Source organism: Trachymyrmex septentrionalis, unplaced genomic scaffold (assembly GCF_001594115.1).
Source record: "Trachymyrmex septentrionalis isolate Tsep2-gDNA-1 unplaced genomic scaffold, Tsep1.0 scaffold2, whole genome shotgun sequence".
In the NCBI taxonomy this organism is placed as follows: domain Eukaryota; kingdom Metazoa; phylum Arthropoda; class Insecta; order Hymenoptera; family Formicidae; genus Trachymyrmex; species Trachymyrmex septentrionalis.
Genome location: NW_017305179.1, coordinates 2,005,238 through 2,015,525, shown reverse-complemented (window position 1 = coordinate 2,015,525; position 10,288 = coordinate 2,005,238). Strand labels below are relative to the sequence as shown.

Sequence of the window (10,288 nt, the reverse complement as noted above, 5' to 3'; positions counted from 1 at the left end):
CTGCGTTTACACGGTTTTTGCTGAAATATCTAAAGATTTAATTAGTTAACATACAGATGAAGATAATTTGGTTTGAGAACTATCAAAATATTTATATAGGATTTTCAAACTGATTAGAATGTTAAAACTTTCTGCAGCATTAATTATATTGTGTTGATCCAACAAAATTATTTTCAAACCTGTATCCATTTTTAAATTGAGCGAACCTATTCTCTTTGTATATATTTCCTAAGTTTTTGTAAATTTCGAAGATCGAAACTTGAGAGAAAATGATGAAATCGTGTGTATTTGACGCGCAATTTTTATTCCTAAAGATAGATTAAATATCTTCCACATTCTATATTAATTCTACTATTCGACTGTGAAAGCTTACCCTACTCAACATAATTCTCCATGGGGATGTCCTAAGGGTGTCCCCTAAAATGTTTCTCGGAGAACTTCGTTCTGCGGGACGTATTTTAACAAATATATTTGATATTATTTCAATGAATTTCTGTTTCCTGCAGATGGATCACGTTCGAATTTAGTTGCGATCTTGATGATCCGCGAACGATACCTCGCACGATGTATTAAGTTTTATATCGAGTCTCGCGTTTCAAATTCCGTTGCAATTTATACATAAACATTCTTGACACGTGTTCACATTTTACCGCAGATCGTTCTTCTTCTCGCCACTGTCGCCTACGCATCGGCCGACGGCCTATACTCCGGATATGGAGGACTTTACGGCTACGGCGGTTACGGCTATGGTGGCTATGGCGGCTATGGCTTAGGTCATGGAGTAGCGTCGATCTCACCATACGTGCACGCTCCAGTTGCGACCAGCTACGCCAATACGTACAAGGTAAAGTAAGCGACTCAAATGGTTCGGCATGTAACTAAACCCTACGACACGCGAAGGGAAGGATTATCACTGGTTACCTACCGTATCGCAGCTTCGTATGGCCGGGGCAACCGCAGGAAAATTCCGGTTTCGCTCGTTGTAATCCATAAACGAGCACTCGTGTAAAATGAATTCAGTAGAAGTAAGGTTTTGCATTATTATTTCGGTTAAAATAACGCTCTCGGAACGAGGGGCGGGGGGGGGTTTTTAAAAAAGACGGAATAATTACCGAGCACATTTGAAGGGAGTATTAAAATTTTTAACGAAATTTTAATTTATATACGGCTATGTGAAACAAAATAACAGACGAGAGATGTAATTCCCTTTCTCGTTTTTCTGTCTTCAGGTCGCGGTAGCTCCGCCTATCACTAAGTACATTGCACCTGCCGTCACAAAAGTGGCGTACGCCGCGCCTATCACGAAGGTAGCCTACGCTCCAACTTATTCTGCGCCATCAGTAAGCTATGGCCACTATGGATACACGATTCCGCCATCGGTCACCTACCTTCACAGCGGTCTCGGATATGGTGGATACGGTCATGGATACGGTGGTGGATATGGTCTCGGTAATTACGGTTACGGACTCGGCTACGGTCATGGTTATGGATACGGTGGATACTACCATTGAGTGGGATCGAAGCAAAGTCTCGAGGAATAAACGCCTTCTTCGACAAGTTTGATTGTAAATGGCTGGAGACGCAGCCTAGCTACGTACTGCCAAAAACATTGTCATCGGCTTTGTACTTGATGTTCATAATATATATTTTCATACTTTACGTCGTCTCTATTTCTTATGTATTCAACAGCGTATTCAACAGCGAATTCTGAAAGTACTTAAAGAGCAAAGATATATCCTGAGAGATCTTCCTACGTCCATTTCTCAACAATGATTAACTTCAATTTACTCTCTTGTCTTCTTTTAGTTTTAAGAATTAGAAAAAGATGGAGCAAATTAATCCAAGATGAAAGTTAACCTACATTGGTAGAAATGGGTCTTGATCTTTTGGATTATATCCCTTAAGACTGTGACGCACGAAAAAACTTGAGCAGTAAGCGAATCGACGTTTTAGATTTGCTATGACTTACGTCTTACTGCTTTTCTTATGTGCTGTTGTAGCTTTAGTTGCGTAAAGAACTCTTGAAAAGGAATATTTCGGAATAACATGCCTTTCAAACATTTCTACGTCATCTGGCCAATTATTCAAATCAGCTTTGGTATTATGCGTACATGCTAAAAAATTCTTCGACGTTACGTATTATCTTATCGTTATTAATTTTCGATTTCGCGGTTGCTGCGATTTCAACAGCTCGTTCCACTGGCCTCTCTCGAGACGTACCATCGCTGATCGGTAACGGGATCCATATCGCGTATCTTACACCCGCAAAGATCCGTCACGTCTGACCGGGGACGCGGTTGTTAAAGGCTTTTATACATTCAATCTTAGACCATCCATCCATCCATTCGTGCATCCAGCAGAGCGTAAGAGCGTTGCGCAAGGTGAGAAGGAGGTGTTGAGCAGCGTGGAGGTGTACGAGCGCAATGAAGAAGCGAGGTTTAAGAGTAGATCAAGGCTAAGGCGAGGCACCCGCAAACTTTGTTTATCAGACCGATCAGACCGTTTTGGTCCTTTTACTTTAGCGTAACTTCAATTTCTCGATTTTATATAATAACGCGCGCTTTATGTAATACATGTACTCGCTTCGTTAAAGTCGCGTAAGTCTTATCTCCTCAATATTTGATCGCACGTTTTGATAAGCGCCTTATTACTCAATACGGTAGATTGCTAAAGATTTCTTAAGTGGCCCTCTAAATTTGTGCAGGTTGGTAAAATTAATACAGCCAAGTTAATATAGCAAGTAATATCAAAATCGTATCTATCAAGAGCTCGAAATCGGTAATCTTATAAGTTGAATTAGACGCTTGATTAAGATAATCGTCAGTTTATTTCAATTGTTGTTGACGAAAAAACGTTATCATGTTTCAATGTGTCAAAGATAACATTCTCAGTCTTAATGAAAGCAAGCTGACGATTAATTAAATTGATGCATAATGTAGATACACACGCAACCTGTTTGCAAAGCTATTCTATTTCTTTAAAGTCAACAGTTCTGTCCAAGGTAGATTGATAAAGAAGATATTCGGTAAATTATATGCGTTCCCGTTTCACATGAATTTAATTTGCATGTCACGAATACCGAGCGTCCCAGAATCACTGAAACGCTCTGTCAATCATTTTTTATGTTAAATTTACACACGTGTTTGCCTTTTTAACATTACACGTTTTTTTTTTTTTTTTTTTCATAACTTGAACCTTGAATCTTGAATTAAAATTCCGTCGGAGTGAAATCCACTTAAAATTAATCGAAAAACGTGATTTTGTTGTTATCCCCTCGGCGCTCAATTTGCGAGAAACGTTTCCGTTTCTTTACACGCTGATTATTCGAAAACTGTTAACACTTTAATATTCTCCAGAGTGGAAAATGGACTTAATGGAAGTTACTCGGAGAATGTACACTGTAAAAAGGGCACTGTGATTGTGAGTTGCGTGCGCAGCTTGTACATTAATCGACGTGCGCTGCCTGCGCATTTCGTTTATTCTTCGTCATGCTCGCGAGAGTACGAGTGGCGAAATTGGCAAAATATTACGAGTTCGGACCGTAGACAGTCGGTCATTCATTTATTTACTTTCTTACTTATCGTAGCACGCAATCGTGCTCCAGATTTATTGGAGCAGGGTCGTCGCCTCACGGACTCCGCCCATGCCCATGCACGACTCGTTTTCGTGCGTCGGCGAGAGAACTCAAGAAATGCACGCGTATCATGCGAACAACGTTGTCCGTTCAAGGTGAAACGCTCCGGAAAACGAAAATGGATTTCCACCCGTAGCGATCGTGGAAAAATCAAGCGTATGCGCGATTGCGGCCGTGCTCCATTTTCCGGAGTCGGCGGTGATGAAGCCGGCCGGAAGTCCGCGGTACTTCCTTATTTATACCTTACTAATCAATCTTAATTAAACGACTGCAATTGCTGCAAATACGCGCGAATCAAATAAAAACATTATTGCGAATAATACGAGATTATTAAATTTAAATGTCAATTTATATACCCAATTTTAGTTGCTCCAATTATTTTTCTAGGTCGTCACTGCTTCCTAGTTTTCTTATTCAATACATCGTTAATTTAACTAAAAATCAATGGAGTTAAACAATTTATCTCAAGAAAATATATTCAATTTAACTCAAACGAAGTTTATCGATTACCAAGTGTATGTTATTTGTGTACGTTAACATGTTGCATGTTATTTACTTTAAAACTAACAGAAATAAATTGATTTACGTTTTACGTATATACGTAAAAGTTAAAAATAATAAAACGTTATTTAACTCAAAGAATTGATTAACCACTGCTCTTTTGACAGCAAAGCTCTAACGGTGGAGGATAATTAAAGAAGGGCGAGATAAAATCCGAGATGCTTCTCGGTTATGTTTTTGCAATGAAGAAGACATAGTACATATATAACAATAAATAAATGAATAACTTTTAGACATCACATGGTTCTCTGTCCAGTATTTCAAATGCATTTTAAAACATGCGCTGGCGCTAAATTTGCTTGTCGAGAGGTCGTAGTTGTCTATTGCAACGTTCAAGCGCAATCTTTCCATCAACACTGCATCAGTACGTTATAATTAATGCCTCGCGCGTCTCCTATTGTAAAGCGAGTATAAACGCAACATCGTAACATCGCGTAGCCATATCAATCCCATCGCGTGAGCGTGAATATGGACGCGCTGTCAATTAGTATGTCGGTCATAGTTTGTATACGGCTTGTAATAAGAGCGCGCGCTGTCGACGTTGCGTAATAATAAAGTGCCGTGGCCGGGTTTATTTTGGGATCGCAAAGCGAGCGACTTTGAGCGACGTCCCTATGAATGATGGGCGTTGTTGCGTATAGCAAAGTTATGCGATTCGCATAACTCGGGAAGGTCGCGACTTTCTACGCCGGTACGTCGCGGCCCGGCCGACCTCGCGAATTCGATATGCGTAATTTACGAGCGTAAACTATCTTTTCACGAGGGAACGCATAAATATCTATTTACTAAATTTATTTTCGACCAAATATCTAGCTGAGTGTATTTGGAAACGCGATACGACGGATAAAAGTATCTGCATACTCTTTGCCTCTCTCCTGGAATAATATTACACTTTTGCAAAGTGTCTCTGTTAAATTGCGTTGTATTTATACTGATATATCAAACAAAGCACTCTTTGTCTCTTCTGTGAGAATATACCAAAAAAGTCCATGTAATTTACCGTTTCGTCAAACATTTGCAAACATTCATCTGTATTTCGGAAACTAAGCCGTTTAGGACACATGTTTATATGGACTTTTTTTACTTGAAATAAACCTAAGAATCGCTCTGTTGAGTATGGCGACATACTTAACTAACAGCCTGTATATACCGAGAAAAATTGGATGTGCGAATATTTTCTTGCCCATTCAAAATTGTAGCCGCCTAATGATAATAGGTACACATCGGAAAAGGATACATGACAAACAAATCGCTTTACGCGAAGGATACCAAAAATATTCCGAAAAACTTTAGATTCACTCGCCGTTGGATTGGCGGCGGTCTGCCGAATGACGATATTAATTTACGTAAAACGGCCGAGAGGCCTCCTGATTTATTTACGAACGCATTTAGCTTTGCGCGTTCGACGCGCAAGCCGTCATTAAAATATTCTCTTTGAAGCCTAAGTACTCGAAGAGGATTACTTTCTGCTCTACGAAATATATATCTCATTTCAAACGTGTCAACGTCCGCTGTTATCCGCGGCAGGATCGGCGGTGTACCACGCACGGACATCGCACAGTAAAAACAAGCGACAATTAAATGAAATATCAATTTATTTTTATCCCTGCATGTATATTGAGTACAATAAAAATTATATATGTATCATTCTCCTCTCTCTCTCTCTCTCTCTCTCTCTCTCTCTCTCTCTCTCTGTCGAGAAAAAAAGATATCCAGACAACAATTGTCGCTCGGGAAATAAAAAGATTGGGCCTCGTCGTGTTCTACAAGTCCTGCAGGTTCATCTCACGATGTAAGAAGACAAGGTGTATCGGTCCCGAAGATGCGCAGTATGAATTTGGAGGATCCAAATATGATTTGGGGGTGTGTCGTTGTTCCCAGTATATTGCTATCGCCACTATGCGCAGTGATACGAGAAGACCTGTACGTTCTTACATCATGGCCCACCTCCTCGGAACTAATGGATGTAGCTGACAGCAGGTGCGGCGTAGGCGAGGTGCGCGTTGTGCGCGGTGTACGCGAGCGGAGCGGAGTAGGCCAGCGGTGCCGCGTGAGCGGCGTAGGTGATCGGAGCTGCATGAGCGGCGTAAGCGAGCGGAGCAGCCGCGTGGACGCCGTGGACGATGGGCGCGGGATGCGCCGAGTACGCGACAGCGGGCGCGGACGCCAGGTAGCCGGGTGCGGGCGCCGCGGCGACGCAGGCGACGAGCAGGGCGAGAAGAGCGGCGCACTTGTACATGACGACACGAAGCGGAGGTAGTCGCTGAAAGACTCTCTCTTGCGAAGATTACCCGAGTTCTTACCACTCGATTCTGATACCGAAATCTGTTCCGCGACACTTTTTTATAGGACCGAACCCCTCTTAACGCGAAGAACAGAACTGGTTTTCTATACAGACTCCCGTCCTTGTGATCTAGAAGCGCCCGCCAAGGTCTTCCGGATTCGGTAGTAAGATTTCGCAGTACTAGAGATTTGGATCGCTTCGGGAGGGTAAAACGGGGGGGCGAGGGGAACCGGACGCGAACAGGACGTGCCAAACGACGATATTTGAATGTTGGATAAATTAAACGCTCGCATCATATTGTTATAGTGTAACGATATTACAGTCGGTATATACAATGTATACCAATTCCCCTCTTTTCTGGGGGAAAATAACCTACCAAATGTAAAATGGATAATTGTAACAATTGGTCTACCGCACGTAAATAATTACATAACGTCAGAAACGAATATGCGCTATGCCACAATTATCAATTCATCAATTTAATAATATATTAAATACTTGTATATCGTATGTACAAGTATTTAATGTAAATAAATGCATTATAAATTTTAGTCGCGGAAAAGCGATCCGTGAAATTTTAACGTGCTACAGCGATATTCGTTTGTAATCTGTCAATTAACGACGAATGTACGAAACGAGGATGACGATTGCATCTTGCGTAAAATAACGCATATTTTATTCCACACACGCATGCACTCCGTTGCGTAGAAAAGCAAGGTACGGTCGGTAGTCGACGTTACGTCTAACCGGTTGTCACCGAAATCGTTGCGATTTTCGTCAGTGCGAGCTGTCACGCATTGTCATTGTTGATGCATGATTGCGCAAGGAACGGAGATAAGGATACGCAGCGGACACATGCTTACGTTTGCTCATACGACACGTTGTATGCGAAATGCGTCGTGCGAAATTGTGTAAGTCGAGCATCTACTTTCGCGACTCGTGTCACAATGCCTCCCGCTACCGATTCTGGTTTCCCACCACCCATCAGTTTCGGACAGCGCAACGTACATGGGCGTGACTATCCTTCGATCTCCGCGTTATTCGATCATTAATTCGATCATTTATTGTTAAGTCAGGTATAAATATAGAAGAAGAAGTCGAAAGAAAAGAGATGTAGAGATAATAAATTTTTCAGAGAAAAATTTTTTCAGGAAATTACTAAAGAATAATTTAGAAAGCGAATATTTTTGCGAGAGAAAGATTAATCTGTGTGTAAACTTAATAGAAATATATATTTAAGTAACAAATAAATTAAAAAGTTACTTTTCTTTTTTTTTAGAGAAAAAAACTCTTTTCTCCCAATCATTTAATCCTCTCAATTATTTTCTCAATTATTTAATCGAGGAAAAAAGTTAATCTTTCGCAGATTGTTCTTAAATCATTGCAGACCCAGAGAAGTTGGAAGTTTATAAAAAAAAAAAAAACTTTTTAGATGAACGAGTTTTAGACCAAAAAAACTTTGAGAAAAAAAAAGTTATGCATACAAGTTGTTGTGCATATAAGTTTGTTAGAACAACGTATGCGTGTTTCGTGGAACAAAACCGCCGAGAGAGAAACCCGCGAGCAAGGCGACCCGGCTCGTAAATCGTTGTAATTCATAAGCATTAAAATGGGGTAAAGTACAAAGAGGAAGAGAAGCATTGCCTTCTAAACGACCAAAGTCAGGGCAAACAACCTGGAAGCGTCCTTTACATGAACGGGTTAACGATTTTAACTGAGACCACGTCGGTCTAACGGCTGTCACGGCTACTTTAATTGTTTTAAATATTATTAACGAGATGCATCTCAGATGTAAAATGACTTGCAACGACATGAAAGCGAAGTTTAATAATACAATTATCTGTATGTTTCCACAGTCGACGTTATCAATTAAGCGGCTATTATTGTCACGTCTCCGTACGTCAAGAATTAATCGAGGAAGTGACAAGCTGTTTCCAAACGCCATTATTGCCCGAGGCAATTCGAACAACTCGTATTTTGGGCCTGTCGGCCGGTACGAAAGCTAATATGTACACGCAATAAATCGCTCGATAATTACGTATGATTGTTCCGGATACTGCTATACCGTCGAGAGTTTGATGATCGATAGTCGAGGCTATGTCATTGAACCTCTCCATCCAGGCATCATGTATTCGCAAACAAAGAGAAAGAAGCTGGCCGGAGATAAGGCCACCAACGATCACGGTCGCCCTTTCGAGTATTTCCCGCGTCCTTCTCGAAGAAACAAAACGATGATGGACAACTGCGCCACCATCGAGGCTACGTCACGTGAGGATACCAGCGAAATCTGCGAGATGCGAAGCGGTGAAGGGCGGTCTGGCGTTGAGGCCACGAACGATCAGAGGCAGTCTCCTTGGCAGTGCTCCTCCAACAAGTGGTCAGCGAAACAAAAAACAAAAAAAAAAGAGAGAAAAAAGAAAAGGGGAAAAAAAAAACGGCGCAACGGCGGCGTACCGAGCGACGTGAGGAAGGCGGCAACAGGAACCTGTGGCCGGGACCGGGTGGTCTCCGTGGGAGAGGTGGGAGAGGTCAGCCCCGACGAATATAAGGGGTCCTAGTCGCCGTGTTCAGGCATCATTCGCTCTTCAGTGCTCCGCCGAAGTACGAAGCAACACCTCAAACTTCAATCACCATGTACAAGATCGTCGCTCTCTTCGCCCTGGTGGCCTGCGTCGCGGCTGCACCCGGCTACTTGTCGCCCACCCTCCACGCGGCGCCGGTAGTCGCGGCTCCGGTGGCGGTCGCCCATACCCTCCCGATCGCCACCAGCTACGCCAACACCTACAAGGTGTCTGTGAAGAGCCCGCTAGTGGCCACCGCTCCGCTCGCCTACACCGCGCCGATCTTGAAGACTGGCCCAGTCGTCGCCGCCGCACCGGTCGTCGCTGCCGCCCCCGCCGTCGCCGTCGCCCACGCCGCACCGCTCGCTTACGCCGCCCATCACCCCGTCGTCGCCCTTCATTAAGGGAGAACCGCCGACTACAATTAACCATCTCTCTTTCGCCCATCTTCTTTCTCTCAAGACAATCTCCCACAAGCCTCCGACAATGAAGGCGTCCTTCGTCATCCAATTGGACGCGTGACGATTCATCGGAACGACCGACCGAATCGACCAGATTATCGATCAACCCAGGCACTTTGACTAAACTTGTACTGACTCAGCCTGTCCTGACACGGTCGAGCGACACCGATCGCTACGATTAATCAATAAAGTTGCCATTTCTGCCTTTAAATCAATGTGCTCCATGTGTTTATTAGTCCTTATTGACCCAACCTTTGACTTGTTAGAGAATCTCTCAGCTACAACGTATCGCGCTATTTCGAAACTTATCTTTATATTTCGGACATTACCTCCTAATCTCTCCTCGAATTCTTCTTTGCTTCTCGTTAGATTCTTAGAATAGTCTCGTCGAAGGATGTCACATGTTATCGTCGAACTGCGAGCGGTTATCGAATTCTACCTCATTGCGTTCTCACGGCGCCGTACCTAAAGAACTAATTCCTCCGTATCACGTACCACTGGGGAGCTTATCGGGGATCGCAGATTTTTCCTCGCACAGTCTCTCGGAGAATCCGAGTTTCCGTCTCGCACGGACGATCGGCAAACAACGGAGCGTCGTGATCACGGGGTGATCTCGTTCTTATAATTTCTTTTATTTCAGCACACAACGCCACGCCCGCATGGAGTACGTCCACCTACGTTGCGTCCTACCTATCCGTTTACGTGAGGCTTTTCGCAAAATAGGTTTTGGAACGACTCGATGAAAACTGTTTACCGACTTGGCGATCAACGGTTGTTTGAGTTTCGG

At 43.0% G+C, this 10,288-nt stretch overlaps 3 protein-coding genes across 3 annotated transcripts in view; 2 read left to right on the top strand and 1 right to left on the bottom strand.

Moving 5' to 3' along the window:
- The window catches only part of LOC108747414 (cuticle protein 64-like), a 2,750-nt gene extending 1,091 nt beyond the window's left edge, over positions 1-1,659 (top strand). Inside the window, exons 2-3 of the mRNA XM_018484843.1 lie at positions 656-844; positions 1,230-1,659. Coding sequence (XP_018340345.1) covers positions 656-844; positions 1,230-1,511 — 471 coding nt within the window. The 3' untranslated portion in view covers positions 1,512-1,659. The remainder of the gene's footprint in view (positions 1-655; positions 845-1,229) is intronic.
- A 4,193-nt stretch (positions 1,660-5,852) lies between these two features.
- Positions 5,853-6,517, bottom strand: LOC108747418 (cuticle protein 16.5-like). Its single transcript, XM_018484846.1, has one exon. The coding sequence runs from the start codon at positions 6,432-6,434 to the stop codon at positions 6,153-6,155; it is 282 nt and encodes a 93-aa protein (XP_018340348.1). The 5' UTR covers positions 6,435-6,517; the 3' UTR covers positions 5,853-6,152.
- Positions 6,518-9,043: 2,526 nt separating this feature from the next.
- On the top strand, positions 9,044-9,713 carry LOC108747417 (cuticle protein 70, isoforms A and B-like). The gene has a single exon (XM_018484845.1). The coding sequence runs from the start codon at positions 9,112-9,114 to the stop codon at positions 9,442-9,444; it is 333 nt and encodes a 110-aa protein (XP_018340347.1). The 5' UTR covers positions 9,044-9,111; the 3' UTR covers positions 9,445-9,713.
- Positions 9,714-10,288: the final 575 nt, after the last annotated feature.